Below are 15,701 nucleotides of genomic sequence, written 5' to 3'. Positions count from 1 at the left end.
TTCAACTCAATATGATACACTAGATGTCCGAGGACATGTCATCTCCCGAAGACATAGCACGTGCACGTCAACTCAAAGAACTGGAGCACCTGCATAAAGCATAGCCAAACTGGACGCACGTATTACTCGAGCTCGCCGTAGGTTACTAGGTATGCAAAGACTATACGTGGTGAAGCCTGGGACATTCATGGAGTACTAGTACTATGGACATACGGCCGGAGTGCCAATGCCAAGTACGGACAGCTACTACAGGAGTCTCCCCTAGCCAGACCAATCGAAGGAAGATAGTCGTCGCGTCAATTCACGAATTCGAAAGCGCGATGATGTATTATTAGATCATTGGCTAAATATAACATCATCAACTCTTCAAAATATTATTAGTTTGTTTCGTTCCAACGTACAGCTTAGGCCTAGTTCCCCATTGAGCCGTAGGTTCGACGCTTGCTTGCACTCTTCTACTTAAACTTACTTGTCTATTGAAACCGCTACCACCGTCGTCTGGAAGCGTCACTTGCCAAGTTATCCATGACGTCGAACTTTGCCGTTCACTACACCGAGCATTTGATTCCGTTGACCAGGCTGCAATCATCTATTCAGACTAAGGTTACGAGCGATGACGATGCACTGAAGTCAACACATGCAATTCTTCAAGCCTCACCTTCTGAAGCCATGATGCAGGAGTCCATAAACTTTCTCCGTACTTTTACTCCTCGGGAGGACAAACCAGGGCTGCATTATGATAGCGAAGGACTCGCCTTCTACAACGCCGTCGTCAGGAAAACAAGTTTCAACATGTATGCGCTCGCCGTGGACCTTTACCTGCAAGAATCAAGTGCGGCTCAGTTGGACGCAGAGTGGTGGGCTGATATCGAACAATCCAGCTGGTCTGTGGCATTGTATCTCTTACAGTGTACGTCTAATTTCATTATGCACTGTGCTTTATGGCGTTCCTCATCCATATCACTTCTTTGGGCTCGAAATTTAGCACTGCCAAGCCGTCTTTGCAGAGTCTTGCAGTTGATTCAGACAAGGAAGATGTCTGTTCGCTTGTCGACGTTCCGCCCATCGTCTATTGCAAGATTTTATTGGGATGTTGCGCCTCTCCGGTTCAATGCGTTCACTGTTGCACTCTTTCCCTATCTGCGAGACCAATCCTCTGCTCTGCCGTCGTTTGCCCCTGTTCCTGCAGGACAGAGCACACGCCCACACTCCCTCGTCGCCGTTGCTCAGAAGATACATGATGGGGTGATGTACAGTATAAACAGAGCAATTACTCTCCTTCTCTTTCCTCTCCGTCTTGCTCGAGAAGAATGTCAGCTCAGAAGAAAAGAATTGGAGAAAGTGAGGGACGAAAGGGCGGAAGTTCTTGGGAAGCTGTTGGAGTTGCGACCTTTGCTTGCGAGTGCTCTGGAGGCCGACTATAACGTTTCGATTACTGGCTCGTCAATCGACAATCAAGCCCTTACGGTGTTTTTGTCCAATTTCGCTGTCGTCACGTCAGGTGATGCATCACAGAAAGTTGCTCTTCCTTTAATCGAACAACTCCTTGGTGCATTTCAAAACCATAGAATCATGCATAATGCGTATCTGGAGGCACACGATCTGCGACGACCATCCCGACTTGCCCTCTTATGGCCTCGCTTATTCCTGCTCCCCCCACTGACACTCTATTGTGCCAAGTATATCTATGCTTCCAGAGCAACTTTGGCCGACCTTACCCTAGATGTCCTAAACACCGTGCAAAATTTTTTCAAGGGTTGGTTATTTGACCCTATAAAGGATGTCCTTGTGACAATCCGTGCTGGTGGAGAAGATGGTGTCATTGTTAGGCGAGAAGCAGTTGCTGCCGACCTCGATGTGAGTGATCCCACCACTTGGTTACGGATCGTTGTCTGATTGTTGCGAAAGTCGCTCGAGCGAATGACCCTTGCTCTGGTTAGGGAGAAACTTAGCTATGATTCCACGGAGCTTGAAGCACTGTCGCAACAAATACGTCAGGGTGATCTCACCGCCGTGCTCAAGATCTATGAAGAGGACATTAAGAATCCGGTGAAATCTGCAATATCGGGGACGCTCTTGAGGTCCATGTTTATTCAGGTCCAGAAGGCCAAAGTAAGCATAATGTGCCTCTGCCAGGCTATTACTTATTTGAATGGTCCCAGGTGGATCTTGATCAAGCGCTCGCTGGCATCGATAAACTCTTGAAGTCTCAAGAACTTACTTTTGCATTTGTGGGTGTTGCACCAGCACTTGCTGTAATATATATCGCTGGGGGATTCCTAGGAGGATTGCTGTCCATAAGACCTGGCAGGTATGGAGGGAAGCGAGGAAAGACCAGCGTTTGGCTTGCAATGAGGTAACTTGGAAATGACTAGTGTCTCGAAAAACGCGCTCAATCTGTATTTCCAGGCGTATCGAGCGGCTCCTGCTGTTCGAACCCAAGTCATCGCACCACCGTCACAATACTGAGAACGCACACTCGGACGCCATTCCTGCTTTGACGACGGGACTATTGGTTTTGTCTCTGGCGCAGCTGCGAGAATACGCTTTGACGTCGCTACCAGCACGGTCACGACTTCGGGAGGGATTTTTGGAAGATATCAAAGACCTTGAAGATCCTGGATTACGTCGAACGGAAAAACTCAGGATTATTGATAGGATGTGGAAGAGTTGGGGAAAGGAGCTGGGTTGGTATGATTTAGCGGGCGGTAGATCAGACAGATAGACATTTTCTCCAAGGCACAGTGCAGGAGGTACCCAGTACATACTGGGGACTCGATGTGATAATATCATTCGTCGCGTGCACTTCCAAGACCATAACGATAGCTTCGTGGTAGCAAAATGGCATGAATGAAGAGGCTCGGACTAGAGACTGGAGACAGAAGGCAGTGGCATAGAGACAGAAGGAGACCGATGTAGGTAGTTAAAACGAAAACATCGTGTATCGGTAAATACTAATACTCACCTCAGTCTTCGAATTGAGAGACTGAGGAGAGTTCGTTCTAGATCTAGGGGACGGAATAAAGAATGCTGTTGGAACGGTGAACGAAAAGTGAACGGGTACTACAGAACATGTAGCAAAGGGTGATCATGCGTGTAAAGTGAAATACGTACGGCGAATACATCTTCTTGATACCAAATGCAATATTGACTATGAGGACCCAACTATGCATTCTAGTATATCGGTACTTGTGCCATTGAGGAAATGACGAATGGATGGTATGATAAACTGGTGGGTAGGACTTAATGAAGGAGGAACCACGAGCCCCCCACCGAGACCTCTCCGATACCAAGAGTCCGCTGCATACAAGGCGCATCAAGTCAGCATCCACATGAAAAGCTCAAACACATACACAAAGGCTGCCCAAGTATGATGATACACAAATAGACCCATAACCTCCCATATAATCCACCAACACGGTATCCTGTATACTTGTACCAGCCGCGTTCACAAAGTAGCAGAGGGGCCTGTAGCGCGAAAAATAGCGGAGTGGTGATATCAAAACCCCTCCCAAGTCCATACGCAGCGAATTCGTGGAATAATCCAGACCCAATGAATGTCCCAAACAGCAATCCGAAGTTTCCTGCGACAATCCTGCCAAAGAATCCTCCAAAAACAAAGAAGGTTTCTCGAAGAATTTGGTGCCAACGCTTGGACCAAAAGACATGAAGGGAGTCAGACTGCCAAGGACGGTCTATCACGGGAGGCCATGCAGACGGAGAGCTTCCCAGCATAACCGCAGAGATCGTGATGAGATCGTAACACAGTTTGAAGGCTGCTAAAACGCAAGCGCCAGTTGAAACGTGGATGGATGTAGAAAGTGCGTATCTATAGAGGAAGGGTAGTTCCGCCTTGAATATCGTGCCGCCGTGGGGAGTGCCAACGTCAGGTACTATCTCGATAAAAGACACGAGGAGGTCGAAGATCAGGTAGCTTTTGACAGATGATATAAACGTCGCGAACAGGAATGAATTCCGTTCGAGAGATCTCTCCTCGCGAGGCACATAAACCCCGGCGCCGAATGTCCAACCCAGGCCCCGGTGAGAGAGAATTACTTCCAGAGCGTCATGTAGCCAAGCAAGCGCAGGGCTAGCTGGGTCTGACGAGATACTGGGATGTGCATCACCATTGGCTTTGACAGCGTCGGAATTTCTTGCGACACCTGGCCGAATCTCATCAATCTTGAGCATCCCCTCTTTCCTCCATGCGAAATCTATTGCCTTGGCACTCATGATTTCTGCGATTAGAGCTGTTGCGTTTTAACGACTCTGCAAGTACGAGGGAAGTGATATTAAGGGAGGCTCTTACCCTGTACACAGTTATAAAAGTTGAGATGTGGCTCTGTCCACATGAAACGAAAGTAAGTCCCGACGGTAACTGCGACCACCAATGGGAGGAGTAGAAGACGTAAGGTAAACGTGTCGGGCCGTCTCGCAAGGTATCCCATGTAAATTAGTAGCATGAAGGGGAATAGTAAGTATGGGATATGGAATTTGGAAAGTGGTATACGCTCATGAGGTTGGGGCACTAATGCCCGGAAGACATCATGGACGATACAGCTAAGTTTTGTGAAACTGTTGTTGAGCGCACGAATCCGATGAGATACATAACAACACACCATGTTCGGTGGATTCTCAACCACATCTGATCAATACTATGGTGAATTGTCCAGTTAGTCTGCAGTGGGATCGTAAGCGAATTAGTTCTGATAAGACCCGTCAGAGGCGAAAGGCTTTCAGAGATGACACAAACAGGAAGGTTCAGATGCTCGAAATAACCAGATACAAATTAGGGGATTCACGAACGCCAGCGTTACAGAGAAGTACGGCGACTTTTATACCAGTAGAAACTAGTAGCTCGTGATTATAGAAGAAAAATCAAATGTCAGGAGATATTTCAGGCTGCGTGAAAGAGAAATTGATCTAGACCTTCAATGTCTAGTCTACATTTCTTTGAGCGACCTTTACCGTACTGGTCCACGTCTCACCAACGAGGTCAGAGCTATTAAAATAACGTGTGAAGTTAAGACGAGGTGAGTGGTGTTTTGAAACCCATTTAAGTGAACGATAACATACCGCGCCCGACAACTTGCATGGAGGTCACCTCCCGAGTTAGTTGTGTGTGCTTCGACGTTCAAAGCAACGAAAATGACTGGGTCGGAGATCAGTAACGCCAGCTGATGACATGCACAAGAGTTGAACCAGCAGTCGGTCAACATCAAACCTTTTGAAAATGAAACCTAATAAAGACCCTGTAAGCATGGACACATGCAGCTCGTATAAAGAGGACGCATACCAAACTTGCGACGCTCGAAAGGCGCGTTTGTTCGCCCCAAGAAACCGCAAAGACGTCAACTGCAGCAAGTGGGTACATGATAACGAAAAGTTAAGGCTGCGTAATTCCAACCAGCCACAGACATTCTATGCTTCTGAGCAGGATATACGATCCAAAGACAAGGACATTGAAGAAACACTGGAAAAATGACGTCCTGATGAGTCACAACAATCTCCTGTCAGAAAAAAAAACAGGGCAAGAGCAGCAGGGAGAACAACTACCGATGATAGCCAACGATTCATGTTTGACGCAGTAGAGGGTCTGCAGCATGTTCCTTCGTAAGGTCTTTTCTGCCTAGTGGTTGTTCGGTTCAGTGCTGAGAAACTCCAAGCGACAGATGACTGGCAGAGTTTAATCGACGACGCAGAACGCGACTAGTGTAATAGTTGGAGATTCATGTCGCTTCGAGTCACTGGCAGTTGTGGATGCTCTGCACCAAAACCGAGCAGTGAGAGCCATTGCATGGCTCTCTCGGAGAATTTCGATTGTTGCCACTTTGAACAAGTCTTGCCAGTATGTGTTGCCGCAAAATCGCTGTAGGTGAGGCCGGTCCAGTGCGTGTCGGAATATTAATCGTTCGTTGCTTCTCCTCCCTCGAATTAATTACATAACTGTATTTGGTCCAGTGTAGATCTGGCACCTGTTGGGCAAACCGAAAACGAAGGCGGAACTCCGGATTAAACAGATAGAGATTGGTTTCCTCCAAGACGCAATGCAACGGGAACCGATATATACCTAGGACTCAATGTGGTGATATTCTTTCGTCGAGTGCACTTGCAAGACCAACCAATATCTATCAATAATCACAGCATCGCGATAGCAAAATGCAGTATCAACTACGTAGATCCAACGAAGAGTTCTAGGATATCGGTGCCTGTGCCATTAAGGGAATGGCGAATAGATGGTATAATAAACTGGCGAGTAGGACTTAATGAAGGAGGAATCATGAGCCCACCACCGAGACCTCTCCGATACCAAGAATCCGCTGCATAAAAAGTAAAAGACGTGTCAAGGTCAGCTTTCATATGAAAAGCTCGACCACGTACACAAAGGTTGCCCGAGTATGATGATGCAAAAATAGACCCATAACCTCCCGTATAATCCACCGACGCGGCATCCTGTGTACTTGCACCAAACCCTTTCACAAAGCAGCAGAGGAGCTTGCAGCGCGAAAAACATGGGAACGATGATATCAAAACCTCTCCCAAGTGCATATGCAGCGAATTCGTGGTATAATCCAGACCCGATAAATGTTCCGAATAGCATGCCCATGTTTCCTGCGAGAATCCTGCCAAGGAATCCTCCAAAGACAAAGAAGGTTTGTCGAAAAATTTGGTGCCAACGCTTGGCCCAAAAACTATGAAGGGAGTCAGCCTGCCAAGGGTGGTCCATCACAGGAGGCCACGCCGACGGAGAGCTTCCCAAGAATAAAACCGCAAAGATCGTGATGAAGTCGTAAGAGAGTTCGAAGCCTGCCAAAATGCAAGAGCCAGTTGAAATGTGAATGGCTGTAGAAAGCGCGTATCTATAAAGGAAGGGTAGTTCCGCCTTGAAAATGGTGCCGCCGTGGGGAGTTCCAACGTCAGGTACTAGCTTGACGAAAGACTCGAAGAGGTCGAAGATCAGGTAGTTTTTAAGAAATGATGTCAATGTCGCAAACAGGAATGAATTCCGTTCGAGAGACCTCTCATCATGAGGTACATGAACCCCGACACCAAATTTCCAACCCAGGCCCCGGTAGGAGAGAATTACTTCCAAAGCATCATATAGCCAAGCAAGCGCAGAGCCAACTAGTTCTGACCGGACTGGTTTTGCATGCGCATCACCATTAGCTTTGATAGCGTCAGAATTTCTTGCGACACCCGGCCGAACCTCATCGACCTTGAGCATTCCCTCTTTGTTGCATGCAAAACTTATTGCTTTGGCGCCCATGATTTCTGCGATTAGACCTGTTGCGTTTGAGCGACTCTGCGGGTGCGGACAAGTGATATCAAGACAAGGCTCTTACACTGGCCCCAGTTGTAGATGTTGAGACGTGGCTCTGTCCACACGAAACGAAAGTAAGTCCCGACGGCAACTGCGACCACCAACGGGAGGAGTAAAAGACGTGAGGTAAACGTGTCGGGCCGTCTCGCAAGGTATCCCATGTAAATTAGTGGCACGAAGGGGAATAACAGGTATAGGATATGGACATTGGAAATTGGTATACGTTCATGAGGTTGGGGCACGAACGCTCGGAAGACATCATGAACGATGCAGCTACTGTTTGTAAAATTTGTTGTTGAGCGCACGAATTCGACGAGATATATATAAACACACCATGTCTGGTGGATTTTTAACCACATCTAATCAGAACTATGGTGAATCGTCCAGTCCGTCGGCAGTGGAGTCGTGGAGATACGAGGACGAACAACACGACGCGCGCCTACGCGCCGCTTCTTTAGTTGCTTAGTCAGCCAACACCTAGGGGTATGTTCTCAATGCGACGTTTTTGAGTTGTTTGCGAGGTACTCTAATGATGCTTTAGATGTTATATTTATTTCCCAATGTATTTTGGAACAGCCCAGAGCTACATAAGATCCACGACAAGTACTCTTTTACCTGAACAAGGAACGAGGTGTGGCTCACCTCAACTGGGGCATTTTCACGCTGTCAGTCAGTTGAGGGCGGCGAACTCTTTCTAGATACGCCGTATACATAGGCCGTCACCATAAATATCTTACTCACCAGAGCGACAAAACATCGACATGGATATAATCATGCCACATCATGATATGGACTTTGCGGCGTGGACTTCTATACAATGATCACAGAACGTTGTTACAAACGCGGACACTGAAACCAACGAACGGTGGCGTTGGTGAGGCAGAGCATTTGAAATGATGGCCGAAATTAGATCATGACGACAGTCACTGTGAGCGTCTTACTCGCTGGTTGTCGTGGACGTATTATTCTCACCTACGTTGAATAGCAAATATTCATGCTGCGTTAAGTTTGGACCTGCAGCTGGAGAATTGCGTGTCGTAAAATTGGTCTGAGTCTTTGGGACAAGTTGGCAAAGAGTATAACAGCCGCAAAAGTTTTTTTGACGAAGAATAGGGAAGGTGGTGATGGTGGATTCGAAGAGAACACAGAATTTGACGGACACGGAGAAGCAGATCTGAAGCCTGAGCCGGCAGCATGATTCTCGAGAAAGATCAAATGCATAGAAATAGCTCACCGTGGTAGGGTAACCTCACATGATGAGTGCATTCTGCAATGTAGGCAATCTGTCGAGCCATGGCAACTGACTGTGTGGCCAGTAGACTCCAGGCATGCAGATGCCAGAGAAATAACATGTCAAGAACGAGGCTGAGACGATCATGATCAGGGGACTTATCACTGATCTGTCACCACGACTAAGTTGCGGTGATTCTTCAAGTGGGGACTTGACTCTAAGTCCGAATGTAGCAAGTTGAGTTGATGGTAAGATTCGCATCATCATGGAGGGTTTTCGGAATGCTCAGCGCCTCCTAGCGCTCATCACGTTTTTCCGCGGCGTACCATATGAGGCAACAAATTGCCACAGGTATTTGACGTGGATAACTTCGTGCAATTCGTGGAAGTCAATGAATCACTGGAAGTACCTCCAAGTAAGATAATTGAATCATTAAGGTTCTTGTCGCGCGTATAGTCGTGGTTTTTTTGCTCGAAGCTATATTTACGAAAAGAACGCGTTGTTTGTTCATGTTAGTGCACTTGTTCCGTTTCAGTCTCTTTGAAATTATACACCGACGGTATAGCCTACTAGCTTGAACGGGTTCCCGCCAGTGCTTTAACGCGTCTACGAAAAGATTACGACTCTAACTTGTAACTCTACTCTTTTCTTCCTTTGTTTTTTCGTTTGAGTTTCCTGTATTTCTGGCGCAGGCTGTCTTGCTTTTCCTCCTTCCCGACGTTCATATTTGTGGCGGCTCTATTGGTTTGTTCATTCAAATTCGTTCTGTTCAGGTTTGCTACCACCCCGAGACTATCTCCCTTTTAAGGATCCTTCTAGCGCAAACTTGGCGCTGTGAGCGATCTCATTCGCTTTGCAGAAAGCACTGGGACTGTCTTGCGAGCGAGCTGACATTTCTGTGAGTGTCCATTCTTCTTGGTCGTTTGCAGATGGCATGCCAGTGCCCTTACAGTCCATAATTCTCAGTCGTACACCATCCGCAGGTGCCTCGGTGGTCGGGAAACGCGCGGTGTCGTCCTAAATTTTACTGGTTTCCGCTCGGCCATCCCGAGTGTCGGCCCGCAAAAGATGCCCGCAGCTCATCTTCATATTAATACAGACGTCGTTCGCGATACAAGCACTTTAAAAAGACCAAATGTTCACGAAGCTTCATCCGATCCCAAGCTGATGAGCTTAAATATGACTGTCATCTCCCGGATGAGGAGTGGGTCCACCGCGTCAACTTCATCCTCCATCTCTGTTGACTCCCCCGGTCCATCATCTTCCTCTGCTTCCTCATCCTCACTCCACCTCCCTGAATCCGAAAAGTCGTCGCGCCCTCTCCACTATCCCTTGGCAAGCCCGTCAGATGAGACTGTCCGCGTCCCCCCTACTCCGGAGTTCGTTCTTGCGTTACACGACTTTCACCCTCAGCACCAGAATGCAACATGTCTTTCATTTCGAGCTGGGCAAGTCATTCACGTCCTGAATCGGGATTCGAGTGGATGGTGGGATGGTGAGATCAACGGTCAACGAGGATGGTTCCCCAGCAATTACGTCAGTGCTGATGAAAGAGTTATCTCACTGACCGAGGAAGACCTTTCTCAATCACCTGTATGTCGCCATAAAAGCAAACAGGCTCCTGTGAAGTATTGACAATATCGTCTCGGTAGCATCAGGGACCTCGCCACGGGCATACTATGTCCGCCGTATCAGCGGCTTCTTGGGCCAGTGCCCCTTCGCGTGGTTCGCGAAAGGACCACAGACCGTTGGTCACCGAAGCTCTTGGATCCGATATAACATCGTACTGTCCTCCTCTCATGGTCAATCTTTTGCACAGTCTATCCCTCCTCCAGAGTGCAGTTCGTTCCAACCGCGTCGCTCATTTTCAGCCTTCCACTGCCTGTATCATATCCTGTGTGCGGTTCATACTGTCTTCGACAGAGTGTTTACCCAGGGAAGCGCCGTTATTAAAGCGCTTCCCCGCCCTCGCTCAGGAGCGGAAACAGATTCTGTCCGTCCTCGCATCCCTAGTATCACAAGCCAAAAAGGCATCGGATGAGACACAGGATGAAGATTCACAGGAAGCCGAGATTGAAGGGATGCTGAAGTTAGGTGGTCAGGTCTTCTCACAAGTGCGGCGTTTTCTTGCTGTCGCTGTGCAATGTGGCATCGACTTGCCGGAAAGGCGTCCTCTTGTTCCTTCGGACGAAGCCATCGCTGGTGCCCCTGGTTCACCGGGACAAGTGAGCCGTGCAGAACCTGAAGACGGAGTCCCAGCATCACCCGATCCTCCTGCTACTCCATCTCGTTTGCCGGCTACTCCATCCCGTCTGTCATCTCGTCTAGCAACTCCTCGACAATCACACTCGCATGACGGCGCCCTACAAAAGACGACCCCGCGGACCAAAAGTTTGGGAGATCTGAGGTTACAACGGAGATTAGCTGCATATCGCGATTCAGACTCTTCTGCTGCTCCACTCCTGCCTCACAGAACGGTACTATCCCGGTCGAAGAAGGATCAGTATCTCGTCTATGAGCGTATTGCTAGCAGGCATAAACCCGACATGCCATCCATCAGCAGCATTTCATCTTTCTCGTCGTTTTCGTCTGTCGAGTCGTCGAAACCACCGGCAATACCTCCCTTCCCATCAGGACCCTCCACATCTTCGGAGGTGATGGAGGCTCTAAAGTCTACCCATGATCAGTATCTATCTACTATTGCCGCCTTTATTGGCCATGCACACTCTCATTCACGATCGTCACACGCTTCCAGCACGGGACAGATGTATGATCTCGTGCGAGAAGTGGTGGAGATGGTGTGCAAGTTGCTTACTATCGTCGAAGCTGTCATGCGACATCCCGAGATCCCACCTCACAAGATTGGGAACTTGAAATCCGCGAAAGAGAAGCTCTACACTGTGACCAGCTCTCTTGCCGAATCCGTGCGGTTACTCACAGTGCCCCTTCCTCCCAACCTGGCAGAGGAATCCGAAAAGGCATCATTGATACGATCCGCTACGGCAGCGTGTAAAGCGGGTGCAGATTGTGTTTCCGCTGTCAAAATTTGCTTGAATAGGGCTTCAGGAGAGAGGCAGTTTATCGTCCAAATACCTACAACGTCCGATTCAGACCCTGCGCCGTTCACTCCGAGCAAATTTTCTCGTAGAACTGGTCAGACGCCACTCCTCGGCTTCTCCGCCCCTCAAAGCCTGTATCACAATAGCATCGACGAAGACGATCTCACCATACAGCCTCTGACACCTCCTTCTTCCACCCTTAATGATGCCAGCGCCCGAGACAGGTCTTCAGACACGTCCAATATCACGGCAACTTCTGATTCATCGGATGGTTCGCATGATACTCAACCGACGACCCCGGAAGGTGGTCTATTATCTATGAGCGATCTCGACTTGACGAAGCCAATGGAACATCCTGCATCATCGCCTGCGCCGGTTTTTGATGCCTGCGGACACGCGGACGAACAACAGGATCGCCAGACTATCGACACGTTTGAGGAGCGGTTGATAAACGACGAGCTTCCCACACTACAAGTGAAGCGTGATCCTCTTGGTCATGATCACTCCACAGACGACGTCATCTACAACAATGACGGTCACCTGGTGGCAGCGACAATAGAGGCGCTGTTTGAGAGGATGACGCCTCATGACAGTATCGTAGATCCTGCGTTCTCGGCGGTCTTCTTTCTCACCTTCCGCCTTTTCTCCACTCCACTTGCACTTGTGGAGGCACTCATCAACCGCTACAATATCATGCCTCCAGCCAATCTTTCGGAAGACGAAATGTTGGCTTGGCAGCAGCACAAGGGCATTCCAATCCGCTTGCGCGTATCCAATTTTGTGAAGACGTGGTTGGAGATGTACTGGCGACCTGGCGTTGACGACGTCGCTCTCTCGCACCTTTCATCGTTCACGAAAGAAGCGCTCCTACATTACTTCCCTGCGCCCTCCCAGCGGATTCTCGATTTAATTTCCATGCGGCAAGACTCCAACATCAGTCTTGTGAGCCCCAAGAGTGAACGTGTCCGCGATCCTGGCATGTCAATCAATCCTCCGTCATATTTACCGTCCGAGATTCCACGACCGACAATGACGAAGGCATTGCTGGCCACGCTTCGTGGAAAGAATTTTGATTCTGTTGCCATCACTGATTTTGATGCTCTAGAGTTGGCGAGACAGCTGACGATCATGGAATGCGACTTGTACTGTGCCATCCAGCCCGAGGAAGTTCTTGAGACGGGACAGGAGGGTGCAAAACCCCCTGTCAACGTCAGGGCTGTTTCTTCCCTAAGCACGGTTATCACGGGGTGGGTGGCGGAGAACATCTTGAACGAACATGATATCAAGAAGCGGACGTTACTCGTGAAATTTTTCATCAAGGTTGCCGATGTGAGTAAATATGAGACTTCCCTTACTCTCCCCACTAAATGTTGCCCTTTCAGCGATGTACTTCATTGCACAACTTCAGCACTCCTCGGTCCATTCTAGCGGCTCTTGACTCCTCTACGATATCTCGGCTTCATCAGACTTGGCTAGTAAGTATCCTTGATATTCATGCTGCCGTGTCGTCCATAGCAATTTTCAGGGTGTTTCACATAAAAGTAAGATGCAGTTGGAGTCATTGCGTCGACTGGCGGATCATGGGCGGAACTACCATCAATACCGAAGCAGGCTTCGCAATATAGCACCACCAGCAGTTCCGTTCTTAGGTACGGCAGTACGTTTATCTGAAATCTGTATTACGTTGACCGGTGAGAAGGTCTTTACTTGACCGACGTGACTTTCTGTCGTGAGGGAAACCCATCATACCGCGACTCCCCTGCAGGGAAGAAGCTCCTTAATTTCAACAAGTATCACAAGCTAGCTCGGATTGTTCAAGGTCTGTATTCCATCCTCCCTTGCGTGTTTCTCGGCTCAAAATTTGCTCTCAGACATGCAACGTTTTCAGGTGCCATATAATCTTAAGAAAATACCGGAGGTGCAGGAATACCTGCAAATGGCATTTGAGAATTCCAAGCACCACGGTGACCTTCAGGATCTCTACAGACGAAGGTTTGTGATTTTTCTGGCTTTTCTGTACGTCCGCTGAGTTGGCCATTATAGCCTGCTTGTCGAGCCAAAACAGCCAGCCGATACTCCGCCACCTAGCGATATGCGGCAATTGTTTAACTGGGCAACGCGTTCGCAGGCGCAATCGCCCACACCTGCCTGATGTTTGCTTTTCATTCCATGTTGGTTCGGACTCGTTCTGTCTTCCGTCCTTGATGTAGTCCTCGTTGTTTATTCTATAATCTTTTCTTATCTCACTCTTGCATTTCCACCAATCCATGCCCATCCACAGCATATCGAGTCATATTTTTGCTGTCTGTTTTGTACTCCCACGCATGCATGGAAATTTCTAGCTAATTCGACCTTCATTCAGCGGTATAATATGCGGCGGTATTGTGTAGACCAAAAAATACATCCTGAATGTACAAGATAATAATACATAACTCGGAAAGTCTTGTCTAAGTGCGACTATGGTTGTATTGGGTGACGCAGTATCCAACTCCGTTGTTCTTCAGCTTTAGCGAGTCGTACTGGGAGCGTGTGGAAGGAGGCAGGGAAGGGTATGTCTCGTTAGTCACGCCGAGCCCAAAGTCGAACACAAATGGTCGACTTTGCGTAACGCCAAAGAGACGAGAGCTCTCGAGTATCAGCGAGTAGACTGGAGATGAATCGTTGCCTGGAGCGTGTACACTCCACCCCTGTGTAGGGCGTCGAACGTCCCAGAACGCAACAACGCTGTGACGGGCAGTACCTGCTGCAACAAAACTTGAAGAGCCGCCTCCGCATGATACGGAATAGATGGGCTCATCAGACCAAGGATCACGGAGCGTGAGCATGGGACGCAAGGGGGCAGGGCTGCCTGACACCCCTGAATCACGCCGATTACTGCGCATATCGTGCACCTGAACAACACCATCATACCACCCGGATACGATGACCTGTTTTGAAGAACCCCATGGTGCAGACGGTGGCGCGTCCGTTATATCATAAACTGCAGTGGAACGTTCCCGTGTGGGATGGAGGACGGCGAATGGTGTGGGGGATAGTGAGGAAGGGGTTACGGCGTGAACGACGAGAGGATTCGGTGAAGTCGTGCCAAATGCCGTAAACGGCGTAGAGGATTTCATGCAGATAAAACTCGACCAAGATCTGCAGTCCAGGTTCATAAAGGCGGAGACAAGCGGCGAATCTGAAGATAAGTTACAGATGCCTGCTATTCCGAAAGCTGATAGAGATAAGAGCATGTTGTCTGAGCAGGAAAGGCTCTCTACTAGATCCGTGATGCGCAATCCGAGAGAGGGACTGGGTTCGATGGTCAATGAGAATGGCTTATTGTTGTATTGCTCCTGCTGGAAAGGAGGAAGAAACACAGGTTGTATATGTCCATCTGCGAAACCGACAGCTACTGTCCTTTCCAAATGGCCGTCGGGAATGAAGGTGATGCTTGTGATTTCGCCCCGGTCTGTGAATGAATATGAGCCTTCGTATAAAACTCCAGGAGCACCATCATGGGTGAGTGAGGAAGAGTCGGTTATAGGATATACGTAAATGGTGTGACCAGCAGCAACCAACATCATGGAAGTAGAAATGGCAATTTGTGGCTGAAGTTTACTGCGCCAGGGATGCGATAACGGTCGCGCATTAAACTTGGCCCGAGTCCAGCAGCGGTCAGACGTGACATTATATCGCACTTGTTCAAAAGGAGACCAGCGTTTGCGTGCCAGCCGCAGAGTGAAGGACGGACGAACATGGTGTTTGAGGTAGATTGACCATCCAAACTCGTGAACCTGATAGTAGGCGCCGTCAGAGATCAATTAATATGATGAGAGACAACTCAAATTTACCAAGAGGTTCACAAATTTGCACGTGCAGGAGAAATTGATCAGGTCTTGTATACCGAGATTTTCCATTATAATAATTAGGACATCACTGGGAAGGATAAGACCAACGGTTTCGACAGTCATAGCAGCGGTCAATACTTTCTGTGGGGTAAAATTCGAAGAGAAGTACTTAGCCTCACTACCTGGCAAGTAGTAGTGGCAGTGCTAAGGGCTAGACTTCCATAAAAGTAAATTATTTGGATTATATAAGAATTCCTGCC

At 48.5% G+C, this 15,701-nt stretch overlaps 6 protein-coding genes across 6 annotated transcripts; 2 read left to right on the top strand and 4 right to left on the bottom strand.

The window, feature by feature from the left end:
• Nucleotides 1-375: 375 nt before the first annotated feature.
• EDB91DRAFT_135345 (NCA2-domain-containing protein) lies at nt 376-3,023 on the top strand. Its single transcript, XM_041326176.1, has 5 exons — nt 376-910; nt 986-1,857; nt 1,909-2,112; nt 2,163-2,356; nt 2,410-3,023. Exons 1-5 carry the CDS (start codon nt 526-528, stop codon nt 2,723-2,725), a joined length of 1,971 nt encoding a protein of 656 aa, XP_041179676.1. The 5' UTR covers nt 376-525; the 3' UTR covers nt 2,726-3,023.
• EDB91DRAFT_135371 (uncharacterized protein) lies at nt 2,973-4,734 on the bottom strand. Its single transcript, XM_041326177.1, has 4 exons — nt 4,620-4,734; nt 4,310-4,560; nt 3,354-4,250; nt 2,973-3,300 (listed from the first exon to the last, which is right to left on the bottom strand). The coding sequence occupies exons 1-4, from the start codon at nt 4,643-4,645 to the stop codon at nt 3,152-3,154; spliced, it is 1,323 nt and encodes a 440-aa protein (XP_041179675.1). The 5' UTR covers nt 4,646-4,734; the 3' UTR covers nt 2,973-3,151.
• A 1,336-nt stretch (nt 4,735-6,070) lies between these two features.
• EDB91DRAFT_1119897 (uncharacterized protein) lies at nt 6,071-7,739 on the bottom strand. The gene is made up of 4 exons (XM_041318164.1): nt 7,655-7,739; nt 7,344-7,597; nt 6,382-7,284; nt 6,071-6,320 (listed from the first exon to the last, which is right to left on the bottom strand). The coding sequence occupies exons 1-4, from the start codon at nt 7,678-7,680 to the stop codon at nt 6,172-6,174; spliced, it is 1,332 nt and encodes a 443-aa protein (XP_041179674.1). The 5' UTR covers nt 7,681-7,739; the 3' UTR covers nt 6,071-6,171.
• Nucleotides 7,740-7,864: 125 nt separating this feature from the next.
• EDB91DRAFT_1119893 (uncharacterized protein) lies at nt 7,865-9,008 on the bottom strand. Its single transcript, XM_041318163.1, has 2 exons — nt 8,556-9,008; nt 7,865-8,502 (listed from the first exon to the last, which is right to left on the bottom strand). Exons 1-2 carry the CDS (start codon nt 8,671-8,673, stop codon nt 8,324-8,326), a joined length of 297 nt encoding a protein of 98 aa, XP_041179673.1. The 5' UTR covers nt 8,674-9,008; the 3' UTR covers nt 7,865-8,323.
• A 726-nt stretch (nt 9,009-9,734) lies between these two features.
• EDB91DRAFT_1268838 (ras guanine nucleotide exchange factor domain-containing protein) lies at nt 9,735-13,977 on the top strand. The gene is made up of 8 exons (XM_041324537.1): nt 9,735-10,145; nt 10,211-10,784; nt 10,977-12,940; nt 12,994-13,086; nt 13,137-13,260; nt 13,308-13,430; nt 13,483-13,603; nt 13,655-13,977. Exons 1-8 carry the CDS (start codon nt 9,750-9,752, stop codon nt 13,761-13,763), a joined length of 3,504 nt encoding a protein of 1,167 aa, XP_041179672.1. The 5' UTR covers nt 9,735-9,749; the 3' UTR covers nt 13,764-13,977.
• EDB91DRAFT_135287 (uncharacterized protein) lies at nt 13,977-15,645 on the bottom strand. The gene is made up of 2 exons (XM_041326164.1): nt 15,445-15,645; nt 13,977-15,387 (listed from the first exon to the last, which is right to left on the bottom strand). Exons 1-2 carry the CDS (start codon nt 15,562-15,564, stop codon nt 14,059-14,061), a joined length of 1,449 nt encoding a protein of 482 aa, XP_041179671.1. The 5' UTR covers nt 15,565-15,645; the 3' UTR covers nt 13,977-14,058.
• Nucleotides 15,646-15,701: the final 56 nt, after the last annotated feature.

The sequence above is a fragment of the Suillus paluster genome (assembly GCF_016628075.1).
Source record: "Suillus paluster strain FC165 chromosome Unknown EDB91scaffold_13, whole genome shotgun sequence".
NCBI classification, from domain to species: domain Eukaryota; kingdom Fungi; phylum Basidiomycota; class Agaricomycetes; order Boletales; family Suillaceae; genus Suillus; species Suillus paluster.
This window is presented reverse-complemented; position numbering and strand designations above follow the sequence as displayed.

Coding starts and splice junctions, on each gene's coding strand:
- EDB91DRAFT_135345 (XM_041326176.1), top strand. CDS start 526: ATGACGTCGAACTTTGCCGTTCACTACACCGAGCATTTGATTCCGTTG. Junction 2,113..2,162: donor TTCAGGTCCAGAAGGCCAAA/GTAAGCATAATG, acceptor GAATGGTCCCAG/GTGGATCTTGATCAAGCGCT. Junction 2,357..2,409: donor AGCGTTTGGCTTGCAATGAG/GTAACTTGGAAA, acceptor CTGTATTTCCAG/GCGTATCGAGCGGCTCCTGC.
- EDB91DRAFT_135371 (XM_041326177.1), bottom strand. CDS start 4,645: ATGTGGTTGAGAATCCACCGAACATG. Junction 4,561..4,619: donor TTGAGAATCCACCGAACATG/GTGTGTTGTTAT, acceptor CACAAAACTTAG/CTGTATCGTCCATGATGTCT. Junction 3,301..3,353: donor CATACTTGGGCAGCCTTTGT/GTATGTGTTTGA, acceptor CCTTGTATGCAG/CGGACTCTTGGTATCGGAGA.
- EDB91DRAFT_1119897 (XM_041318164.1), bottom strand. CDS start 7,680: ATGTGGTTAAAAATCCACCAGACATG. Junction 7,598..7,654: donor TTAAAAATCCACCAGACATG/GTGTGTTTATAT, acceptor TTTTACAAACAG/TAGCTGCATCGTTCATGATG. Junction 6,321..6,381: donor CATACTCGGGCAACCTTTGT/GTACGTGGTCGA, acceptor CTTTTTATGCAG/CGGATTCTTGGTATCGGAGA.
- EDB91DRAFT_1119893 (XM_041318163.1), bottom strand. CDS start 8,673: ATGTTATTTCTCTGGCATCTGCATGCCTGGAGTCTACTGGCCACACAG. Junction 8,503..8,555: donor TGTGAGGTTACCCTACCACG/GTGAGCTATTTC, acceptor CTGCCGGCTCAG/GCTTCAGATCTGCTTCTCCG.
- EDB91DRAFT_1268838 (XM_041324537.1), top strand. CDS start 9,750: ATGAGGAGTGGGTCCACCGCGTCAACTTCATCCTCCATCTCTGTTGAC. Junction 10,146..10,210: donor AAGACCTTTCTCAATCACCT/GTATGTCGCCAT, acceptor CGGTAGCATCAG/GGACCTCGCCACGGGCATAC. Junction 13,087..13,136: donor GGCTTCATCAGACTTGGCTA/GTAAGTATCCTT, acceptor AGCAATTTTCAG/GGTGTTTCACATAAAAGTAA.
- EDB91DRAFT_135287 (XM_041326164.1), bottom strand. CDS start 15,564: ATGACTGTCGAAACCGTTGGTCTTATCCTTCCCAGTGATGTCCTAATT. Junction 15,388..15,444: donor GCAAATTTGTGAACCTCTTG/GTAAATTTGAGT, acceptor GCCTACTATCAG/GTTCACGAGTTTGGATGGTC.